Here is a 24,665-nt window from a genome sequence, read left to right on the forward strand (position 1 = left end):
CATTCTTGTGATTCTGAAAATCCCCACACCAGGACCATTTACACCCAAGGAACTTGAGTTTTTGGGGAAAACGGAGCGGGAGAGGATAGGAAAAGGTCACACGTCAGTGACCCAATCGAAGCCCCGAACAACAGAGATGGCACATGATTAAGACAATTTCAATGACACATTACCTCTCTCATTCTTGATAGTGGACACTGGACAATTAATTTGTTTACCTTCCTGAGCTCACTGAACAATTTGTGAGATTCTCCTTCCTCTGTGCTTTCAATGAGTTTAGACACAGAGATTAATGCCACTTGTCCTAAAAGATCTGTTCCAAAAGGAAGCTGTCTGGGGGAGGAAGTGACAGACCCCGAGGGACTTCATGTTGCCTGCATGTAAATCTGACTCAGGCGTGGAAACCAGCAGTGAAGTCCTTCGCAGGATGGTTCGGCCTAAGAGGAAACAGCACTTGGGAAAGGGTTCCCGCACTACAGAACTGGTTGCCAAACTCAGGATGGGGAGGCGGGGGTTTGTAGGCCTGCAGATTTTTCTTAGAATGCACCTGGCTTGTGGGTTGCTAAAGGCCTCAGCCTCCAAATCCTTGGCTGCAGCCACACCCAGGCCCAGCCCAACTGCGGAGGGAACTGTCCGTCCCACATCTCATCCTTCTGGATGTTGGTGAGATGGCTGGAGTCCCACATGAATGACGATCACATGTGACAGCCTGAACAGGTAGCGATCCCAGTTCACTGTGAGACTCTCCATAGAATACTGGGTTCCAATTTGGCATCCACATTTAAAGGATGGAGAAAAGCTTAGGAAAGACCAGGAGATGATTAAAGGAGTGGAAAATGGGCACTTTGAAGATCGGTTAAAGGCACTATTTAGTCCCAAGGAAAGAAGGCTGGGGAGGGATTTAATAACCATCCTCAAGAACATGAAAGGTTGTTATGGGGGAAGGCTGAACAGCTGTTTTCCATTTGCACGAACGAAGAAGAAATATACTCAAATTGTAGAAGATCTGAGCCAGACATAAGGAAGAACTTCCCAAGCTTAAGATGATTATGTATAATAAGAGGTTTCAGGTTTCTTACCCTAAAGTTGAGAAACCTCTTGGAAAAATTTAAGATTTTTTAAAGTTTATGTTTTCTGTTTTTGAGACAGAGAGAGCGACAGAGCGAGAGGGAGCACACGCAAGTGCTCACAAGCAGGGGCAGAGAGAAGGAGAGACAATACCAAGCAGGCTCCACGCCATCAGCACACAGCCCGATGTGGGGCTCGAACTCACAAACCATGAGATCATGGCCTGAGCTGAGGTCAAGAGCTGGACGCTTAAATGACTGTGCCACCCAGGCACCCCCAAAATTTAAAACTTTTTAAGACACCATTCACATATGAATGTAGCAGAGAATTCTCTGTAGCAGAGAGTGTAGATGATTTTCTTTCCCAAATCTATGTTACTCCAGTATTTCTGAACAACCTGACCAACAGATACAACCAAGTAACAGATACATTTTCAGAAAGAAAAAAAGTAACATTAACTGGATTCAGAAAAGTTAAACATGCCATTCACCTCTCATTTCTAAGCATGGACCGCCTCCAAGTTCACTACCAGAAAGCTCCTGATGATAAGCGTTCTATACGGTGTAAGTCCTTCCACGGTTGGCCCACAACTCCAGTGATGATGGCGTATGGTATTTATTCCCTCGGAATTCTGTCAAGTCTACTGCACTGACACTTGTCACATCAGCACGCACTTCATTTGACACAGGTCCATCTTGCTTACATAAAGGGTTCTTCCCCTAAATGCCAGTGAGACATCTGACAAATGACCTATTACTCCAAATGTGAGTTTGAGGATCAAAGAACACAATTTTTCACTGGTGAAGCAGCCAACATAGCCAGTACTGAGCCCCCAAATACCAGAGCAGAGTGGTATGCTCAGCCAAAGTCCGCAGACCAAGGCCCTAGAAGGCTCAGGAATCAGTAGGGTAATCCACATTTGTATAACTTTCCACAGTAGAAATCCACATCTGTATAACTTTCCAAAATTTCAAAGCACTTTCTCGACATTAGTACTAATTTATAGGTATATTGATTAAAGAAGGTATAATCTTGCTGGCATTTTGGCAGACTAAAACCAAAGACTAAATGACTTGCCCTGGGCTGCATCACTGGGTACAGTTTAGGAAATGCTTTCATATTGTTTAAGGAAAGGAAAGAAAAACTCAGAGCGAAGAAAGCATGTACTTATCGAGTCCTTACTGGTGAGGATTCCTACCGCGCTCAGAATAAACACCACAGTCTGTACCTCAACTCCAATACTGCCTCCTGGCTCCTTTGGACCAGCTCCTGCCACCGTGCCTGCGGCTCCCTCTGCTGGGCGGTGAGGGCACTGGCCTCCCTCCCGTGATGCACACACCCTGTGGCCCTCCCGGATCTCCAGGCTCTGTCCTTCCCTCCAGGGCTCTCAAAATCAGCACTTCCTCAGAGGCGGCTTTCCTGGCCTGACGACCCTCCAGCGACTTTCCATCCCCTTTACACCTGCTCTATCTCTTCCTGTCTCTGATTACTCCTTATTTCCTTCTTTCTTCCCACTGAGGGCACACATGTTTCTACTTTGTTCACTAAAACGTGCCTGGCATACAGCAGGCACTCAATAAGCGTTTACGAAATGAATGAAAGCATTCCAGTTGCCTTACCTACACTATCTCGTGTACTCCCACCTGTGAGGGAAGCCACTAGTTTCTTATACTAAGTAACATGAAGAAACGGAGGCACAGAGACGTTAACTCATGTTCCTAAAATCTCCCAGTAAGGAGACAGCAGAGCCTGGAGCTGAACCCCGGTCTGAGGGGACTAAAGCCCCGCTCCTCCTCCCGGCTCCACCAAGCAGCACAGGCCTGGAAAGATGCGACGCGGAATCGCTCAGGAAAGGGTAGAAGCCCCAGTGCACGACGGAACGTCTCCTTCTAAGAAGTGTAAGGGCTAGAAACAAACAGAGCGAGGGTGCCCAAGGTTCACTTCTACTTCGGTTATCTTCTCAGGTCATCGGATTCTCCCCCAGTTACTTTTGTAACTGGTGAGCAATTTTAGAAGCCTATTTGATACACTTGTTCACTTACGTGGCCCAACAGTTATTAAGCCTCTGCAACATCCCAAGCATGCGAGAACCCTCGGTCTGTGCCATCAAGCAGCTACAGGAAACGGACCGAGGCACGGATCTGGAATGGGCGCGGAGCCTGGGAGCGCGGGTGGGGTGGGAGGGCTGAGTGGGGAGTCCTCCAGAGAGGCAGCCTCAGCCCTGGCGAGGGCCCAGAGGGGGAATCTGAACAGGGGTGGGGTGGGGGAGGGGGGACAGTGAGGAGGAGCAGGTGCAGGCAGTGGGGGTTAAGAGGAGACCAAGGCAGAAGTGATGCCCCCTGGGGAGGTCGGGGGGAGAACTGCATTGGCGCTAAGGAGCTCACATCCGCGCCTCTGTGGCTCGGACAGTCTCCGGAAGGGAGTCATTCCAACAGTGGGCACTTAGGTTTGTATGCAGGGGTGTGGCTGGAGGAGGAAGCCGAGAAGGTAAGATGGACGAGCGATGATGGGAGCTGGAAGCAAAGCTACAGTCATGGTACTAAGGGCTGGGGACTCAACATACAGCTGAAGAGAGAGGCTTTTAACTAATTATTCTAGACGTTACCTCTATAGGGTATGTGTTCTCACTTAGCCCAGGCGTCTGGATGGTGAGTGGAGGGCAGGACGCACGGTCCCTGCGGGGGGCAGGGGGAGGGTCTGCTGCTGAGCAGGGACTTTGAAAAGCTACACGTGCTTCTGTTCCAAACATCGGTCTGACATGTGTCAAAACTGAAGACTTTGTGGCTCTGTTCCCTGAGACTCTGAGGCTTGTCCTGCAGATTTCACTTTTCATTACGAGAATGACATAAACTGGGGACACAGTACGAAGAAGAAACTGAATGTTACCTGTTAATCTCACTTTCACACCCAGAGATGATCGTTGTTAATACACTGACTTTAACAAAACGTGTGGGGGTGTGTGTGTGAGAGAGAGACAGAGAGCTAGAGAGAGAGGTGTCTGTTTTTAAAAAATCATGGGTTCGTTCAAGTTGTGGATACTGTTTTGCAAAGTGCTTTTTTCCCCAATTGACAGTTTACACAGATGTGTTCGTTTTATACATACACGCGGACCCGGCGAACCCACCCTTGAATGTTTCCCTTTTGGAAATACTCCAAACTGGGGAAGCTCTGCACACGTTCCATGAGCAGAAGGGATGGAGATATTCTCCCCGTGACAGAACGCACTGCCACTCAAAACGGAAAATGGCTGCTCAGCCAGGAAGCCTGTCAGCAACGTAAGCAGAAAGGGAAGGAGTCGATTCTGATGAATGTTTCTGCGTCTCCGGGAAGAAAACAAACACCACACGTTGGTCCTTAGCTTCGTGTGCGCCACGGGGAAATGTTTGCGCTGGGAGTGCAAAGCTGTTCGCGCAGGCATACTCCTCGGCTAGCAGCCAACAGCTGCTGCTGGAATCAGTATCCAGAAACGAACTTCTTTCCCTCCATCATGCTGTTGACTTGCTCTGCTTCGCAAACCAGAACTGAGTATCAGCCACTCCTTGGGGGGAATAAGCCTGACCCCACCAGGCTGAGGCTGTTGCGTGAAAAGAGGGAAAATAAGAGAGCTCTCTTCACTTTCTGTGCCTGGTAACGGAGCTGTTCCGACCATTATGGCCACTGCCAACTTTTTGCTCCATAAATATTTAGACACCTACTCTGCCCTAGAGGGACACATATACTTGGCACGCAATGAATAACCACAATAACCTCTGGCAAGACATTAGGTACACACTGAACACCTACACTGCAGAGAGATCTGATCTCTAAAATTTTAGTACATCAAAACTGCTTTTTTGAAAGTATTTTGGCTCACTTGGGGCAAGGTATCAGCATTCATTCACTGGGCACCTATACTGCTAGGTATTTTTAGAAATTGTGCTATTTAATTCTTGCGATAACCCTAATAACTAGGTCCTGCTACTGTACCCATTTTACAGATGAGGAAACGGACGGTCAGGAAGGCAAAAAATAAAATATTTCAGAGAAAGGAAAAAGCAAAGCTGAGATTTGAACAAATTCCTTCCCAGAGCTTTTTTCATTTATCACACGGTTTCCTTGTCAAGGCAAGCCCTTGGGACGTTTGCAGAGTAAATGAGAACATGTTTCCTGCTTTTTCTTTTCTGGTTCTTCCTACCCTGGAACGGTCAGTTCCCTCATTTCCCTCAAAACCACTTAGTGTATCTGTTGAGAAATCCCACCCATTCCTGACGTTTTCCATGTTCCAAAATTACCATCTTGTGGCTACAATGAAAGCTCTCCACCCCTTTAGTGGTCCTTCTGATAGATAGCTTAGGGAAGGAGGAGGTGATCATCTCACTGAAGTAACTCCTCCTAGAATCTGTATCGACTATGGATTCCTTCAACCCTCCCAACCACTTAAACCTTGGTGCTCACTTCCGGCTGGCAGAATGTTACGTGTAAGGTATGTTTGAATATGAAGATGTTCTTGAAAATCTCTTACTGCAGTAAGGAACCTGATGGTCTATTGTGCTGTTAGGGCTGAGAATCACTGGATTCACTGGGCCAACAGCAGCCTCTTCCAATCACCTCCAACGGCTCATTCGGATGCAAGCCACAGGAATTTGCATCTGAAATAAACTCTATGCTGTCGCCCGCTAATCTATAACCTTGGGATTGAAATACAGTAAAAACTCCTACTCAGTGTATTAGTCAGAAGCATAAACAACCTGTAAAACATAACCAGACAGACTTCTAAACATATGCTTCATGCAACTTGAACTTGGGAAGTCCTCGGATAAACATCTTCGGTTCTGCATTTGCAACGTGGCGGAAGCCCAGAAAGAAAGTCCACAGACACCCCGAGTTTCAGAAATGGTGCTGCTATTTTATACGTCCACATACCACTATCTGCACTGGAACAGCTGTTTCTTCTGCGGGTGACCATGACTATTAAGATTCAGCACCAGGGGTGCCTGGGTGGCTCAGTCGGTTAAGCTTCTCTGAGTCTTGGTTTCGGCTCAGGTTGTGATCTCGCGTTTCGTGGGATCGAGCCCCGTGTCAGGCTCTGTGCTGACAGTGTGAAGCGTGCTTGGGATTCTCTCTTCTCCCTTTCTCTGGCCCTCCTCCTCTCACACGCTCGCTCTCTCAAAATAATTAACTAAATTTAAAAAGGATTCAACAGCAGTGCTGGTGGGACCAGAGGCTACATTTTGAACTTAATTTATGAAAGTCAGCTCTGGTCTGTAAAGAAAAGGGAAGGGGTTGAGGGTGCCAGGTCACAAGGGCAGTGGGGTGAGAGCGGGCTGCTCAGGGGAAGAAAAATGGCACCACCTGAAGCGGATGGAGGGGACACAGAATTATCAGTCAAAAGGGGGAGAGAAAAATTCCAAAAGAGGATTAAAATAGTAAGTGGTTCAAGATGTTGTTACACATTTTTTAATGGTTCTTGCTTAACTGGAACTTCTGCTACATCAACTGTAGTTTTTAAGTTTGTTCTCGAATGCTCTTTGTGTTAGTACCTGAACATATAGATAGCAACAACTTTCAACGAATGTGTTATTTAAGCCTCCAAAAGACTCTTCAAAGAGGGTAGGGAAAGCGGTGCCACTCCACTGGCTCATCTCGGGTTCCCTGAGCGCGCTTCCTGGCCTCAGGACTGTGGACTGCCCTCTTCCCTCTGCTGGGACTGCTCCTCCCTAGTTTCACCACTAACTGCTCAGAAAAGCCCTCCCTGGCCACACGAAGGCAGCTCCCCTTCATTTTCTACCCTAGCATGCTGCTCACTTCTTAGAGCTCTGAGCCCTGGGTCACTGCGAGCTCTGAGAGGGCGCGGCCGGCCAGTTCATCCTCGGTCCTCTAGCGTCCGGCCCAACGGCTGCTTGGAATCAGCGAAACAGTTTAATGAGCCAAACATTCCCATTTTACACTGGAGAAAATGGAGGCTCCAAAGGCTTATGTCACGTATCCCAGGTCCTACGGATTGTTCAGGGGTTTGAGGCCGGGTCTCATGGGCTCCCAAGTTTGTCCTCTGACAAGTCGTTGTTGCTTCTAATCTCTTGGAGAAAGGAAAATACTCTCTTCTTGCGGTGGGGACAATATATGGAATCTGGTGGAATCCAGCATAGCCTCAGGAGGCCATAAGGGCCGATCACAGAGACCCGTTGTTAAATCCGCAGCAAGGAAGGGGGCGATCTGCTGTGCAGGCTGCCTTGTGCCTCCTGATGGCCTTCTGGTGCACCTGCCAACCCCCTGGCAGCCAAACGAACGCAGCCCCTTCGGGCTCTGGAGTGGACTGATAAACAACAGTCCCTGGGAACTGTCTGTGTATCCCCAAAGCCCAAAGCAGGGAGACAGACATCAAATTCTTAGCTTTGGTGACGCTGCCCTGGAGGTGCCAGAGGTGCTGTTAACCTCTGACAGGCTGAAGAGGACAGGTACCTGAACTTGGTTCACAAAGCATCTTGAGAAGTAAGGAAGTAGCAATACAAAAAGAAAAAAGAAAAATTCCAGCAAATCAGTTTCCAATGGAGGTAGTAACACATTAGGGAAGAGTAGTAATAGCAATAATAATAACTGACTTTTTTTGAGCACTAATTCTGCCCCACAACCTGTTCCAGTTTAATCTTTACACCCACCTATGAATTAGGGACTGTTAATAGCCCCATTTTATTTAGACGGGGGAAGCCTCATAGGGATTCAGTGTCCCCTGGAATTCGAACCCAGGCAGACTAGCTCCAGGATCCAATGCTGTGACCCACCTCAGCTCCCCGAGATGGTGACAGTAACCGCTAAGTTTATGAAACGTCCAGTGTGGTCCACGTGCCACAAAGCTCTAAATGCATCTGCTCCTTGAATTCTGTCAACACTGGAAGACGCGTACCGTTATTACCCTATTTCACAGATGAGGAGTAAAGTTAGGTGCAGTAACAAAAGCCACACGTGGTAAGTTGCTGGAAGGGTATTTCAGTGCAGGGTGCCTCAGAAGGTTGTGCTCCTGATCCCCACCCCTTTTAACATTTATTTTTGAGAGACAGAGAGGCACAGCATGAGCAGGGGAGGCGGAGAGAGAGAGAGATACAGATCTGAAGCAGGCTCCAGGCTCTGAGCTGTTTGTTAGCACAGAGCCCAACGCAAGGCTTGAACTCATGAACTGCGAGACCATGACCTGAGCTGAAGTCAGACGCTCAACCGACTGAGCCACCCAGGTGCTGCCACCCCCCACCCCTTTTAAAGAGTTCAGCCTACCGAGCACCTTCTCAAGAGGCTCAGCCTGGTCCAGTCCCACTGGTTTCTCAGGCTCTTTGAGTAAAACGCCAAACCTTCTTACTGAACATCTGTGTGATATTTTATGAAAATACTTTTAGTGTTGGCTGATTGAGAAAAAGTGACTAGGGGCGCCTGGGTGGCGCAGTCGGTTGAGCGTCCGACTTCAGCCAGGTCACGATCTCACGGTCCGTGAGTTCGAGCCCCGCGTCAGGCTCTGGGCTGATGGCTCGGAGCCTGGAGCCTGTTTCCGATTCTGTGTCTCCCTCTCTCTCTGCCCCTCCCCTGTTCATGCTCTGTCTCTCTCTGTCCCAAAAATAAATAAACGTTGAAAAAAAAAAATTTAAAAAAAGTGATGATAAACTTAGTGACTTGTTAGGGTGTTAATCGTAAGAGCATCTGCAGGCATTTGAAAAATTGAGATTTAAAAGAAATCAGTTTTCAGATCCAGACAAATTCACAGACGCTTTGTCGTATCTTTAATATCAGGACTCCCCATTTCCTCCTTCCAGGAAACCCGGACTTGTCTACTCTAAGACCCTATAATGATTCGATGAGGGGTTTCTTTCTCCAAAGAACTATTACTGAAGCCACTTTCAAAGGCCTAACAACAAGCTGGCATCTGAGAAAAGGCCGATTCATATAGTAGGAAGAGCAGAGGCTTCAGGGTTTGAAAACTGGTCCAGCTGTTCACAAATGGCTAATTCTAGGCATGGGATTTAATCTTCCAGAGTCTTTGTGTCTTCTTCTATAAACTGCAGTTTCACCCAAAAGTATTCAGTGAACACTACCTGTATGTCAGGCAGTGTGCTGGGTACTGGGAGATCAAAGGTAAGACATAGTTTCCACCTCCTAAGAACTTTCCAGACCAAAGAAAAGTGAAGATGGTGGCATGTATGTTGTATAGCCAGCCTGGCATGCTCTAAGTGATCAATAAACGGCAATCACCTTTCTTGTTTCAACCCAGGATCTGAGCTGTATGTGACACTGAGGTTAATAAATCCACCACGTAAGGACTTTTGAGAAGTCAAGCTTCTTATACTTTTGCAATTAATTTTTTAGGATTATTACAATAAAGTAATACTCCAACTATTAATTCTTACATATTCTTTGATAGCTTTTTAAATTATATACTAAAATGCTTAAAGTAAAAAGGATAAGAAAACAACTCAAAGATATAGAAGTTTATGTATAATAGTTTTGTGGCTGGATATAAAGTCCTTTATCCTTAAGCTTTGAGGCTGACTGAAATGTTTGCGATAGATTTCTTAGAATTGGTATTTTGAAATACCACAAGCATTTTATACTTTGCTCAAAACATACTAGATGGCCCATAAATGGAAGCCACTATCCATATTACTGTAATAACAAATTCAAAGATTCTCAGTGAATCTGATTCCCATAGTGATGTACTACTTTGAGTAGTAAATTAAAAAAAAGTATGTCTTTGAACAGATACAAGAAAAGCAATGAATTTGCAGATGAGCTCCTGTAGGGCTGGCTGCCCCCTTTGCAGGCACCCCCAAAAATGCATTTCTTCCTTAATAGTAAGCTAGGGAGATGACTGGCCCCCAGAACAGATCATTCTCGAATGGTCAATCCAACAGTCCATGGCTCATCAATCTAAGTGCATACGCGACCCTCTGCTGGGTCACGTGGGTAAGTGACACCGACTGGGGGCCTTCAAGCAGTGAAATTCCCACATGCTCAGAGGTCCCAAACAAAGCCTCCACGTTTTCTAACAAAGGTTGTTCTGTCCACTTTTCCAAAGATGACTCAATCCCACATGTTTCCCCAAGGAAACTGCTGGCCTTCGTTTTCAACTGGATTGTAAGTCATCAGCAGTGTTTGCAAAGTCAGGAGAAGTGGCCTTTCTGTAGGAGCAGGGATGGGACTACAAGTGATGTAACTGGCAGCAAAAATGTGTGGCCCAAAGCCGGTGAAAAGCAGGCAAGAGAGTAACACCAATCGGTGGAGGAACCCACTCCTCCGCCGCCCCCCGGCTGCTCTGGGCGCAGGAGAGGTGGACCCACAATTTCCAATGCTCGCGGCAGGAGAGCTTGCCTGCCGACAGACAGGATTGCCAGGACACCCGGCGAGGTGATGCTGACAGGAACGATTCCTGCTAACTGAATGCCCCCATGGAGCACATTATCACATTTAATCTTCACTATCATTTTAGGAGTTGAATACTTTCCTCAAGGTCACACAGTAAAGGACTCAGATCTGACAGATGCCACAGTGCTTTCTCACGGCCACTACACAATGTAGCTGATGTGATATTTGCTGTTGATTAGAGCCTTAAGAAAGCACTGACACAGTTGGCTTGGCCACAGCTATGTGTTTGGCAGGAACAAAAAAGGGAGGGTGGAAGAGAAGTGATTTTTATTTTTAGCAAACTGTCCAAGGTCACAGGACCACCAGTGAGCAGTGCCACGGACTCACTCCATCAACTGCTCGGTTTCCTCACACTGCGCTGCCTCCCACAGCAGGCTCTTAAGAAAGCCCAGTAGGTGGGACACAATAAGGTCATAACATCACTTGTCAAAAGGCTTCCTGAGGCTGTCAGATAGCCAGATGAACCCAAGGGAGGAGGAGGGTAAAGAGAGGGTACACGTAGCACATCCCTAACTAAAAACTCCTGATTCACATAAGGTCAAGTGGTCAGAAACTTTCACTGTAGTGCAGTTCACCTGAAGAATATTCTTCTGGTTTTTGTTTCTGCTCACAAACCAGATCCATCTCGGAGTCTCACCACTCGGACCCACCTCAGCTCATAAAATCAGACAATAATCAGCCACAACCCGGCTCGGGCAAGCGAAGGGAAGAGCAGGCACACTCCCATCCAGGCAACTGCCGCCCTCAGCCTCCAACCCTACGGCACAGAGCTGCACTCAAACACCTCCCCGGTCATAAGGTTCTAGCTGCTGTTACAGCTGCTGCAGGTGGTAAGATCTGAAAAGACCACCCTGGATACCTTTGGAACTCGCCCAGACACAGGTCAACCCTGTGGGTCCCCAAGAGTCAGGGTACTGGCCCAGGAGACGCCAAACCTTATCACAAAAGTGAAGGGCCGACTGTGTTGACTGTCCTTACGAATGAATCGCTTCTCAGGATTCGTGCCATGCTTCGGGCCATCAAAGAATTCCGGCCCGCACGAACAGGCAACGTGCTTCTCCCACACAGACTCCCAGGCACTCCTGGTTCAGGGCTGACTATGTCTGTGATGGCCCAACCTGGGATCCCATGCTGGGGAGGAAGTGGGGTTGCAGGTGAGGGGAATTCACATTTTGAGGGGTGTGGGAATGTGTACGAGCAGAGTTCCAACCTATACCAGATCCCAGCTGTGCCATGTGTGAGCTATGTGACCTGTAAGTGAACTTTTCTGAGCCCCAGCTCCCCCATCTGAATAGTGAAGGTGACATCATCCATAACTTAGGTTGTGAGGGTTAAATGTTACAACGCGTTAAGGTGCTGGTGAATGCCTAGCAAACGGTGAACATTCGAAAACGTTAGCCGCCATGATGGTGATGGTGGTGGTGACAGAAATGCTTTTGAAAAGTCAGATGGTGGCGATCTTCGCTTTCACAGAGAGAAACATAGGCCTAGAACGGAGACTGTTTCATTGCCTATCAAACAGGAGCAACAGAAGCTACATAAAATAGGTTCTGGTAATGTGCTCAGAACAGTGAATGCACAAGCCACAGAGAATACTCAATAAATGTCATCTATTCCCGTCAGTGTTTCTGATCTTGGATCATTCTTCTGACACATAGCCCCCCAAGTATTTTAATCACCAACATAATGAGCAGAGTGGGCCCCTGTGTGGCCAGCAAACACCATTAAGCACTCACAGAGGCTTCAAGACTGAAATCCCAGCATTCACCAGGTGTGACACGGGCTCATTTCTTAACTCCTTAATGACAGCATCTATCTGGTGGGTTGTGGCAACAATCACATATGGTGACACGGGGAAAGCACTTTCTACAACTTGGCTCATGGTAAGTGCTTACTTACTTAGTGGTAACTAACATTCTTTTTTTTTTTTAATTTTTTTTTTTCAACGTTTATTTATTTATTTTGGGACAGAGAGAGACAGAGCATGAACGGGGGTGGGGCAGAGAGAGAGGGAGACACAGAATCGGAAACAGGCTCCAGGCTCCGAGCCATCAGCCCAGAGCCTGACGCGGGGCTCGAACTCACGGACCGCGAGATCGTGACCTGGCTGAAGTCGGACGCTTAACTGACTGCGCCACCCAGGAGCCCCAGTGGTAACTAACATTCTTGTGAGCATCAGAACTGTTTCATAAAGCAACTGCGTGGGATTAAATATGAACAGGTCAAAGTTATCTCATCTGAGGCCTACTCCAGCACCTGGAGTAGAGTAGAAGCTTCATGAAACGTTGCCAAAGAAACGAATTGTTAGACAGCTTTAGCGATAACTAACTGATCTAAGTCCACCTGTAGGATTTCCCGTGTCAGATGGATGGCTTGTCACAGCTGGCATGATAGGTCAAAAATCTCAGTTGGACTGAGGGAAGCTGAGGGCCTCTGAAGAATCACCCTGCAAGGGTTCTGCAAGGGACAAAGGACAGAGATGATAGAATTGCTCAAGTTCCATAAAGGCCAATAATCGTTAAGACGTATGGAATCTTCCAGCAGGAAGGGTCTGGCCACAGGTGTGTAGTGACTACCTTGTGTGTACCAAAGTCTGAGGAGGGGGTGGGGCTGAAGAAAGATGACCAGGACCTGGTAAGTGCCCCGGGGAAGTGTAGAGTCTAGTAGGATGATGGGCTTCTGCAGGAAGAGAGGCAGAGTGGAAGGGGCATCATTTCTAACTGCCTGCTACTAGCCAAGTCACTGGGCTTCTCTGTACTTTAGTTTCTTCATCTGCAAAAACGAAGGGCACGTTACCACATGGGTTGTAGAAGGGATTGAGTGAAATAAATTTTATGAAGTGTCTGGCAGGAAGAAATGCTTATTAAGTGGTACTTCTTGCTCATCAGAGGACAATCTAATCTCAACTGTGAATAACGGAAACTTGCCAACATAACAAATGGCTCATCCCTCATTTTTACCATCCTGTTACCAATTCACGGCTTATCATAAACTCGAAGGTCTCATTGGCACAGGATACTGAAATTTACCCGAGCTTCTCTCCAAGCTGGGATTGCTAGGTGTGACTGCACGTGCCTTCGTAAAGACTCTTGGTCTACTGTGCGGTTTCCAGTTTCACTTGACCCATTTGCCACTATAACCTTTGCATCTTTAAGGGTAAGAAGCCATTTCTTGCTAGTTTTAAAAGGGCCAAACAGTAATTACTTGTTTTATGGTGCATGTCCTGACTAGCGCTAAGACTGAACCTTTTTTGACAGTATTAATTCTGCCAATACAAGACTTTCAGTTGAAAATGGGTGATACCAAACAAAAGTTCTAGCTAGAATGTAAGTATCAACTGTAAGTATGCAATATATATGCATATATAACTGCCAACAATCTGGAGAGAAAACAGAATAGAAGCGTTAATAGCTTAGTTACTTTCTACTTTCCACTGAATTGCCTTCATTCCTAAAGAAACGGGAGCCACAGCAAGGCAATCTTATGATTTCAGTTTTATTTATATACATTTTAGCCCTTTACCATAATGGGGGCTTTCTGAGTGATTTAAATAGTAACAACAAAAAGACTGAACATATTGTATGCATGTTATTTCATTTCCTAATTATTATTTCATGCAAAGAACACCCTCTGTCATCTTTATAATTCAGAAAACTTTAGGTTTTTTAGAACCAGCAGTAAGATTTTCCCGAAGATAAGATTATGAAATGAAAGAATATTGTGCGAAACGGCATGGGATGTTCTAGAGGGGCAGGAGAACGAGGCAGGTCACCACAGGACAAGACGAGACCAATTTCTGCGGTAAAGGAGCGTCTCACACTGTCTGATCCTAATCCACACATTACGCATAGAGGGTGGGGGTGGGTGGATTTCAATGCTGGGTCCATCATGTTTTTGCTTCCTAGTCCACATGGCCGAAAGGCCTCGAAGGTGCAACACGGTAAATCACCAGGTGCACTTACCGTGGCATGTGAGATGGTCAGGATCCCGTTCTTGACTGCACACTTCCTCCTCTGCCACACTTTCCGGAGCCTGAAGAGCAAGTCAGACACAACCTGATATGGTAGCTGGTTCACTCTGTGACATGCAATTATGTCGTGTTATGTACGACGATCATTAAAAATCGTAACAACAAAACCACCCCAAACCAAAACCCACAAAACCCAGAAAACATTATTACCCCTTTTATTATCCCAGGTGGAAGGTAATTCAGACTAGGAGGCATATATAAGGACGCTCACTATAGCACTGTTTTTTTAAAAATTTTTTTCCAATGTTTATTTGTTTTTGAGAGAGAGAGAGAGAGAGCGAGCGAGCGAGCATGAGCATGGAGGGGCAGAGAACCTGAAGCAGGCTCCAGGCTCTGAGCTGTCAGCACAGCTGGGGCTTGAACTCATGAACCATGAGATCATGACCTGAGTTGAAGTCGGACATTCAACCGGCTGAGCCACCCAGGTGTCCCTACAGGACTGTTTTTGATGGCAAAGTGGGAAATAACAGAAATCTAACAGAAGAATGAATAAATGCATTATAGGTACTTTCATATTATAGAGTATTATGCAGGAGTTTAAGAGGACCAAGTAACTATGTCTGTGCTGACATACATTTCTAAAGCATACTATTGATTGAAAAAACCCAGCTGTTTTAAAGTAATTCAGGTATCATCTAGTAATGTTAACATTTTTAAAAAATATCACATATAAAATGGGACCCTAAGTTTTCTCAGGGTACATAAATACATGTACAAACATACAGAACAGGGCCTGGAAAGAGGCACATGATACTGACAGAAGTATTCCCGTCTGGGAAGGAGGCCCAGAACTGTACTAGGGGTTGTGCTAAAGAGTTTTTAGCTGTACCTGTGAATCTTCCACAAGAAGGCTGTTTTAATCTATTGCTTCTGTAATTAAAATGAAATCTAAAGAAACTAAGAGAAGTAACTGAAGACATCTGCAGGTAAGGAGGAGCGGGGGCGGGGCCACCTCAGGATCTAGAGAAAGGAACTCAGGGTCATGGATGAACATTTTTGGTAACTTGTACGCCTCTCCTTTGGGAAGGCGGACACCTCTCCTCAGAAAAAGCCAAACAGAACTCATTCCATGTTGGAAGTTTTTGTTTTCGGTGATGCTCCAGGTATCGGTGAGGCTCTGGGTGGCGATGTGCACACGTGCGGGCAGGTACGGACGCACTAGTGAAAAGCAGTCCCATGAGGAAACGGAAACCTACAGGGAACCGGGATTCTCCGGGGAAGACGAGGCTTCTCTGGCCTTCGGTTGTCATGGAAACAGACAACATCAGAGGAGGGAACTGTAGCTTCTCCTGGCATTTAAAATAATATCATCATGTGTTTCCTTTTCCTTCTTACATGAGGCCTCTTAAGAAACCTGCCACAATATGAATTTAAAACCAGCTCCGAAGACAGATAATGTTGGTCTTGTTGTGTGTGTAACTACTAGAGAGGCATGGTTTAGTCTGAAGCATGCTTCACAGAGGGAAATCATCTGACACCATCTGACCACAAGTAAATTGAACACACTGTGCTCAGAGTGCCAGTATCTTCAGGGGGTGAAAGCAGAACTCCTGATTGAGAAACTGCCCTCAGATTATGGCTACGTCACCGACTAGGGGAAGGGCCAACGAGAGGTGACATCTGTCACACGGTCATACCTGCATTCGGTTAAGGTAGTCAATGCTGTCACTAGTCTGGCATCCCAACCTGACCCTCGTAAAAGCCTGCTGAGTCAGGCGACGTATTCCCTGGACTCACTAAGCCCAAACAGGCATCATCCTTCTTTACCAAAACGTTTTAAAATATCAACCAACCAACCTAACAAATAGTCAACTGTGAAGAAACTGTCCTGCCTCGGTTTACTCATTTTATTTAGTAAAATCTTTATTCATTAGTTTTTCTTAATGTATATTAAGGAAATACAAAACCAAACACAAAATTGAATTTTTTTGCATTAGTAATAAAGCCAGGGAAAGTGACACAAAAGCATTCATCTTTCTGGCTAAAAGAAATTGACCAGGCGGTGCTCCAGGTCACCAAAGTGGGGCAAAATCAAGTCAATCCCTCGTCCATCTCTGTGAACACTGTGAGAGCTTTTATTCCTGAGATTTCTATGGAATGGCCTCCATGCCCATGCTTTCCCCTTCCTGTATGGAAAGCTTTAAGGATGCTTGTCTGCGAAGCTCATGAATGGACATACCATGGACTTTTACCATCTCTCCAGACAGCACCATACAGAATACCAGTTACACCATGCCCAAAGCTCAGAATTCCAGAAAAGGAATTTTCTATTAGAAGGTGGTCTAGTATCACTGAACTAGCTTCAATTCTGAGGCTCAATTACTTGGGCTTCAATGTCAGCACCATCATCCACCAGCCACGGGACTCCGCTCACATTACTGTCCTCTCGGGGACTTACCTTAATCTGTGTCATGAATATGATAATGCCCATCCTCTAGGGCTATTTTGACAAAATATACGTAGAACAGCTATTCCTTTGCCTCTCAACAAATGCCTTTGGATCATAAAGTTTTAAAATTACTTTAAAAAAAAATTAAAGTGTTTTTTAAATTGCATAACAATCTTGTAAGTAACAAGGAGTGTTCCAGAACTGAAGTCAGAAGTTACTAAAGCAAATGATCCTTTGGAGAAAATCACATGACCCATCAGTAGTCACTGTTAGCAAGTGAGTCTGCCTTCATGTACAAGCACTACAGTTCTTTCCTCTTCCACAGACAGCACTGACAGGCCACTCTGGGTTACCATTATTTACCCCTGCAGCCTGTGCAATTATGGGAAGCTGGCCCACCTCTTGTGTACTGTTTACCTTCTGGCACCTAGCCGACTGCCCGAGGCACCAGAGTGCTTAATAGATATGTGTGAAATGAGTGCATGAAGGAAGAACAGACCAGAAGAATGGAGGAGCCAGGTGTGTGAGTGGATGACAGCTGATACCCTGTGTATCCCAAGGGCGATCAACAGCGGCGATGCCCCCTCTGAAAGATGAAGGGGTATATACCCCAGCATTAACTCAGACAACCCACGTTAGATGTTGGGCCCCTGTACTTACTGGCTGTAGGATCTCAGTCAAATTACTTCACCTCTCTGAAGGAGCTGCCTTACTTATAGAAGGTGTCAAATGAGGTGAATGACAGGCACCTGGTCGTGTCCGACAGGCACACAGCACACACTCACGTTGGGATGTTTCCCCTGAACATTTCAGGGTTTGAACCAAATGATACCTAGGCAAAGACTCTGTTGACCTTTCTCAACAGGTAGAAATTAACTATCTCACTTAGAAACAGGCAATTCTAACGTCAAGAAAACCCTCGTGCCTTTAGGCAAGTAGTGTTAAAACTACAGGATTAATTAATTTATGTCCACTAGATACCATGGCGTTGGGGCTACAATGTGATCACTGTGTCTGTTAAGAAGAGCCCAGCTTGGGGCGCCTGGGTGGCGCAGTCGGTTAAGCGTCCGACTTCAGCCAGGTCACGATCTCGCGGTCCGTGGGTTCGAGCCCCGCGTCGGGCTCTGGGCTGATGGCTCAGAGCCTGGAGCCTGTTTCCGATTCTGTGTCTCCCTCTCTCTCCGCCCCTCCCCCGTTCATGCTCTGTCTCTCTGTCCCAAAAAATAAATAAACGTTGAAAAAAAAAATTAAAAAAAAAAAAAAAAAAAAAGAAGAGCCCAGCTTAAAACTGTGATTTGAGTAACTAGTGTGTCTTTTCTTCTTTTAAATTTTGCAAGATTTAATAGTCAACATTCACTGACTTTCTACAAAGGGCCAGGTGTTGCGCTACGTGCTGGGATGTTTTTCTTTCTTTACAGCCGTATCCGCAAATCCTGGTGGCCCTACCCTCACCATCCAGACTTTGACCCCTTCTTCCCCCTCTGCGGCTGTTCCCTTGATTCCCATCATCTCTGACCTGGCCTCCTGCTTCCGCTCTTACATCCTACACAGCCGTGCTCAGCCCGGCAGCCAGAGAGCCTTTCAAACGAGTCAGAGTTTGGCATTCCTCTGCTTAAAACCCTCCAAATGACTCCCATTTTCACTCAGTGGCTTCCACAGCCCTCCTGGCTTGGTGTCCTGCCCCCTCTAACCTTGTCTGCTGTGACCCCCAGCTCCTCTGTCCTTGCTATGCCAAACTCCTGTGTGTATCACAATAGGAAGCATGTTTCCTTCCCCCAGATCTCTGCAGAGATGATCCCCTCACTTCCTTCAAGTCTTTGCTCAAATATCTCTTCATGAAGTCTTCCCTAACCACCCTGTATGACTGCAAGGCCACCCCTACACACGTCCAGGCCCTGCCTTGCTTTATCTTTCTGCATAGCACTTGTTGCCATCTGACCTTCCATATGCTTCCTTCTTTATCTTCTGTCTCCCAACTTAGAATGGAAGCTCTAGGAGGCTAAAGACTTTGTTACCTTTTTTAATGGCTATTTTTGAAACAGAGAGAGAGAGAGAGAGAGAGAGAGAGAGAGTGTGTGTGTGTGTGTGTGTGTGTGTGTGTGTGTGAGCAGGGTAGGGGCAGAGAGAGAAGTGGGCTCTGTGTTGACAGCAGAGAGCCCAATGCGGGGCTCAAACTCGAACTGTGAGATCATGACCTGAGCCAAAGTCAGATGCCTTACCGCCCAGATGCCCCCTTTCTTACTTTTCTTGTTCAATGTTATATTCCCAAATGTCTCTAACAGTGCTTGACATATATATACTAGAACTCCCAAAAGACATTCGTTGGATGCCTGAGTAGAACAATAAGCAAAAGTGACAGTGATCAGAAACTTAGGATTATAATCTACAGAAGGAATGGTTGAAATTTCAACAAACAAAAAAATGTGATTGTCTTAGATAAAAATCAAGGAGTGCATATCCACAAGCAATCAGAAAAGAAGAACCTTTCTTTCAAAAAGAAAAGTAGTTAGTATAAGTGAATAATTACGGTTCTACTTATGTACTTATTGTGAAGAAGAATCGCCACTCAAGCGATGGAAGGGAGGCCAGCGTGGCCGGGCGTGGGGAGAGAATGGCACCAGACTGGGCTGGAGACAAAGGCAGAGGTGAGACCCTCCATGCATTTCAAGCATGGAAGTGACTTGATGTGCTTTGTTTTTTAAAGGCTACGCTAAGTGCTGTGCAGAGACGCAGTGGAGAAGAGGGAGGGGCCACAGGCCAGTTAGCCAGGGACTAAAATAGCTCTGGAGACAGTAGTGGCTCCTCCAAGGGCAGGGCAGCAGAGATGGCAAGAAACGCATGAGGTCTTGATACGAACAGAAGAGCTCGTAGTTATAGTTATACTGGCTGTGATGTAAGAGAAGGAGAGGGGTCAGGGGTGACTCTCAGGGTTGGGGTTTGGGTGGCCAGGTGGGCACTCCAGGAGAGAAAAGGGCAATGGATAAAAGCAGAGAGGTGGGCGAGCATGAAGTCCACAAGCCACTCGGTACCTGCCTTCCTAAAATGGCAATGTCACGAGGCACAGGTGACACTTAGGGACCACGGGACAATGAATGCTTCTTCTAAAGACAGTAGGCTCTATCAGCTGAGGAAGACGGGTGGGCTAAAGGTCTAGAGCGAATGCATTAGGAGAGTCTGAAGTGTGCTTTCCTAGTTGGGGGGTGGGAAAGAGTTCCTGGGTTACTAGCACCCAGGAAGGGTGCTTGGGCCTCTAGGAGGGCTTCCACATACCCGTCGCTTTTCTTCAGCAGGTAGCCCTTCTTCTCGCTGCCATATTCCTTGTTGCCCTGGAGCTGATGCATGCTGTACCCTCCTTGCCGGCTCTGGGAATCCTAGAAAGGAGAAGCCACAGATCAGACCAGTGCCAGGCACACTTCTCAGATCCTTGACTCTATTCTGCCACTGGGCCTCTGTGCCCTGGTCAGGGGCGAAGAGAATTCCAGAATTCCAGAACTTTAAGAGCTGTCAGGTCCTTGCCTTTATTTCAGAGGAAACCGGGCAGGGAAACAGTCAGCAGAGTCACAGGCAAGTCTAAGGCAGAGCCGAAGGCTGGGTCCAGGACTCCTATTTCTAGTTCAGAACCCTGCTCCGTTTCCAACACACTGAGGGGCAGAACGTCCTGTGACTAGACCAGTTTACACGGGCAGCAAAGGCCAGCACAGGAAGGCAGGGAAAACTGAGGTGGCTCACACAGTGCATGCAACCTGAATGAGTTCTTCCCTTGTGTACACCTTTCCTCTTTCACGTATTCTGCTGAAATGCCCACCATAAAAAGGACCTTCTCAGCCAGGTATCGGGAACTGTTATAAATTCTGGTTTTGTAACTAACAAGTGTTCTGTAAAATAAGCTGTCAAGCATGCTCTTAACGAAAAAAGAGGATTCTCTGGCCATGGAAAGTGGATGATGTGGAAAGAGGGGGACCAGGACCAGCAGAACAAGACAGAGGCAAACCAGCTTGCTCTAATATCAGGACTCTGCTGTTACTTCCCCCTCGTTTCTAAAGACTGCATGACCAGACACAGCCATTCCATTCTGAAAATGGAAGAAATAAACCAACAACCTTGAGCTGCAGAATGAGCACATGGGGTTTAGACACAGAAGTAGGACAATACATTCTCACAGAAAGTGTTGACTTACTCTCCTAGACTTCGATCAGGAAGGGCAAAGGCAACAGAGAAAAAAGGCAGAACAGTTGAAAACATAGTTAATTTCATTGATAGTCATCGCTCATGATTTAAGCACTTTTCATCACATGTAGAGACAACACCATCGTAAAGACAATTAACACCAGAACACATACCACCTTCAGAATCATGATAAACTTCAGGTGGTGGGACAATAAAACGTCCTATATTTGTCCTATATTTGTTTTACTTCAGGTTATTTGAGTCAGAAAAAACCTGCATGAAAGAACACGAGGCACACATCTCACCAAGATAAAATGGCTGACAAACTTCAAAGTGTGCATATGGGGAACCAACACCTCAGTGAATCCCAAATTACTTTAGAAAACCTAAAAAGAACCAAAAATTGTAGGAGGATTCTCTTTTAGTTTTCCAAGCAAAGAGAACATAATAAAAAACCCCAGTTCAGAAGTAACGCTTGAAGAACTATCTGTGTACGAGGTACCACGAGGATCAGGATGGCCTCTCTCTGGCATTTGGGATCCTTTGGACCAAACAGTACGTGCTCTGTGGATGCAAATTAGTAACAGCTGAGGAACATCTCTAGGGCGGCGCACCTCTGTGAGGCTACTCCTCACGGGATGAGCTCCGTGTTCAAAAGCATGTCCTGAATACCTAAACAGGAAGGCACTGAGGACACGGAGTGGGGCACGACCCCTGCCCCTGACGTGGGTGTTTATACACTACCCACATGTTGTACCGCTCCCTCCTGAAGGTAACTGGGTGCTGAATGCATGCTTTACTGGGCGAACAGACTCACCCTGAAGAGGTTACAAACTCGAGTCATTTTCTTAATGTGAGTCATTGCTTGGTCTTTCAGGGGCCAGACTCCCTCTGGCTGAAAGACCTTTTTTTTTTTTTTTTTTTAAATTTTTTTTTCAACGTTTATTTATTTTTGGGACAGAGAGAGACAGAGCATGAACGGGGGAGGGGCAGAGAGAGAGGGAGACACAGAATCGGAAACAGGCTCCAGGCTCCGAGCCATCAGCCCAGAGCCCGACGCGGGGCTCGAACTCCCGGACCGCGAGATCGTGACCTGGCTGAAGTCGGACGCTCAACCGACTGCGCCACCCAGGCGCCCCTGGCTGAAAGATCTTAATGGGACAATTTCAATCACCTACAGGAGGGGTGGAGAGTGGACCGGGGTCTAGGACCCTCTTCTGAAATCCTTCTATATGTTTACTTTTAATCAGGGCCCACAGCCTTGCACTCTTAGTAACTTGGCTCCCGGGTCCTCTCTGACAGGTGCTTTCAGGCTTTCTGGACGGATGATGTGACTACGGGACTGTACTACAGATCAGACGGGCCACGAGTGCGGCCTTCCTCCCCCAGCACCTCCACAATGGCCTCCAACAGCAGTGACACGGTTTCTTGAAGGAGGCTGCAATGTGTCCGTAATAAAAAGAACAATCAGGATGGGAAATTAGATGGGGTGGTGGAGAATGGAGGCATGGGTGAAAACAGGAGCAGGCTGATAAATGAAATCCTAGGATCTCTCTGCTTCTACCCAATGACATCATGTGAAAACCATTTAACTGTGGATCTGGAGTCAGGGATCTTTGTCACATCTATACCTCCCCAGAACATTTAAAACAAAACGTGAAATCTCCCTGGATAAAAATTCTTATCAAAAGAATAACTCTCTTCCTCAGAACGCTTTCCACTGAACTAAACTGCTCTGTGTCTGCCCACGGAATTCCTAGGTCTGTCCGAACGCATTAAAACTATGCACCTCTGACAGCCAGTTTGCTAATCCTTAAAATAAAACAAGCTTTAAAAATAAGAGTACTTCTCTTTTTTTAAGCAAGGATCTGTATGCTAATAACTTATGAAAATTATTACATTCTAAATTTGCCTCTAAGACGTTCCTTACATACATTTATGACTAGCCTAAATAAACTTTACAGTCTGAATAACGAGCTGAATGGGCTTTGCTCTACATTGGGCAAATATGCTTTTATAGGTGAATAAAGTGGCTGATCTCCAGGCTCTGACCTCGGAAGCCTATTCCATTAAGCTGAGCAGGAAGGAAGCCATTCATTTCAGAAGTCTAGCATGGACAACCCTACATTAACTACTAATGAGTTCTAAGGCTTAAGGTAGTTCCACAAATGATTATTTCTGCACTCTGACAAATGATGGCCATTTAGCTTGCTTTTGCAGGGTGTCTAGATAAATGAAAAGAGGTTTTTCTTTTTTACGAAAATAAATCGTGGAGCATTAACACCCATAATAATTAACAAAGCAAGACGCGACGGAAGGAATGAATCAGGTCCTGAATCCTTTGACAGCATAATAAAAATCAACGTGTATTCAGGAAAGAGAAATACGAGTGAGAAATCCATTTGGACAAAAAATACAAAACTAAACTTTACACGGTGAACTTAAAACCTTGGGGAAATTCCACAATGGGAGCCAAGAAATGGAAACTATGGTGATTTTTTTTTTTTAGTTCAATTACCTACTCTCTATTAGCAGTACAGACAAATCACCTTACTTTCTTATTAAAAAACTGTATTAACATATAAAATGCATTATTAAGGAGTGAAATCTCAAATCTTTTTAAACTGGAAGCGGTTACTCATTGATTTCGTGGGGTTATAGATGTTTGTGGTATCCAACGTAAAACTAACCTCTACTACGAGGCTTCATATCTCTCATGGAAGGGATACATGGAGTGGGCCAAGGTTCCCTTCTGTTTCACCTTAGTAAATACTTACTGAGTAGCTTTTGGGTGCCAGACAGTGTGGAGGGAGAGATGAGCCAAACAGAGAATCTGTTTGCAAACCACACTATCATGGGCTAGCGAGAGAGACTCAAAATGCTGGAATTTGGAGAAAGATTTATGGGTATCATTATTAAAAATAAGATATTTTCAACCCTAAAGATAGTTGTGGAACAAGCAGTTCTCTTGGGAAGTTAGGCTACTATCAAAACTTAAGATAAATAATTTCATAGAACATCTGCCAGAAGTCAATGAAGAATTTCCCTTTTGACAAAAAAAAAACAAGTCCACCAAAAATCTGGGGATCCTATTTACAGCTCAGATTCTTGGAGCTTCCTTTAAAAGAGTCAAGTTAGAACCTGGTGGGGGCAAAGAGGTTAAATAATTTGCTGGGTGCTTTTAATTTCTCAGGTCCTTTATCAGATCAGTTTACACTCTTCTCGAATAGTAGTGCTATGGAAAGAACTCAATGGTAGATGGTCCTCCTTTCTTATTTGAATCATTAAAAATCATTACCTTCTAAAGTTATTTTTGCAATGAGAGACAATAACAGCATGAGAATAGGATAGGCATGCTGTGAAAGATCAATCTGACTTGTAAAATACTCTGGACATGGGGCTAATGAACACTCATCATTTATTCATTTGGAATGGCGTTAAATCTGAATCACGTGCATTTCATCAGGTACACACTCCTTTGGCTTCTATGAACTTTGTTCTTTAGCTGCCGTGAGCAGAATACATCAATCTCTATGGGAGACAAAAAGGGACTGAGATAGTTCTTTGTCTCCCACCCCCGAAAGCTCCCACATACAGGAAGGAAGTAATCCTATACAACAAAGCAAAGTT

General features: G+C 45.9%; 1 protein-coding gene across 1 annotated transcript in view; it reads right to left on the reverse strand.

Annotated features, from left to right (window-relative positions):
* Positions 1 to 24,665, reverse strand: part of ASAP1 (ArfGAP with SH3 domain, ankyrin repeat and PH domain 1) — a 313,489-nt gene that overhangs the window by 55,455 nt on the left and 233,369 nt on the right. Inside the window, exons 11-12 of the mRNA XM_047074194.1 lie at positions 20,139 to 20,239; positions 14,412 to 14,481 (exon numbers count right to left, since the gene is read on the reverse strand). Of these exons, the coding sequence (XP_046930150.1) occupies positions 14,412 to 14,481; positions 20,139 to 20,239 (171 nt within the window). The remainder of the gene's footprint in view (positions 1 to 14,411; positions 14,482 to 20,138; positions 20,240 to 24,665) is intronic.

This window comes from Lynx rufus, unplaced genomic scaffold, assembly GCF_022079265.1.
Source record: "Lynx rufus isolate CCGP_SWC_20201006 ecotype Redwood Valley unplaced genomic scaffold, mLynRuf1.p SCAF_12, whole genome shotgun sequence".
NCBI classification, from domain to species: Eukaryota; Metazoa; Chordata; class Mammalia; order Carnivora; family Felidae; genus Lynx; species Lynx rufus.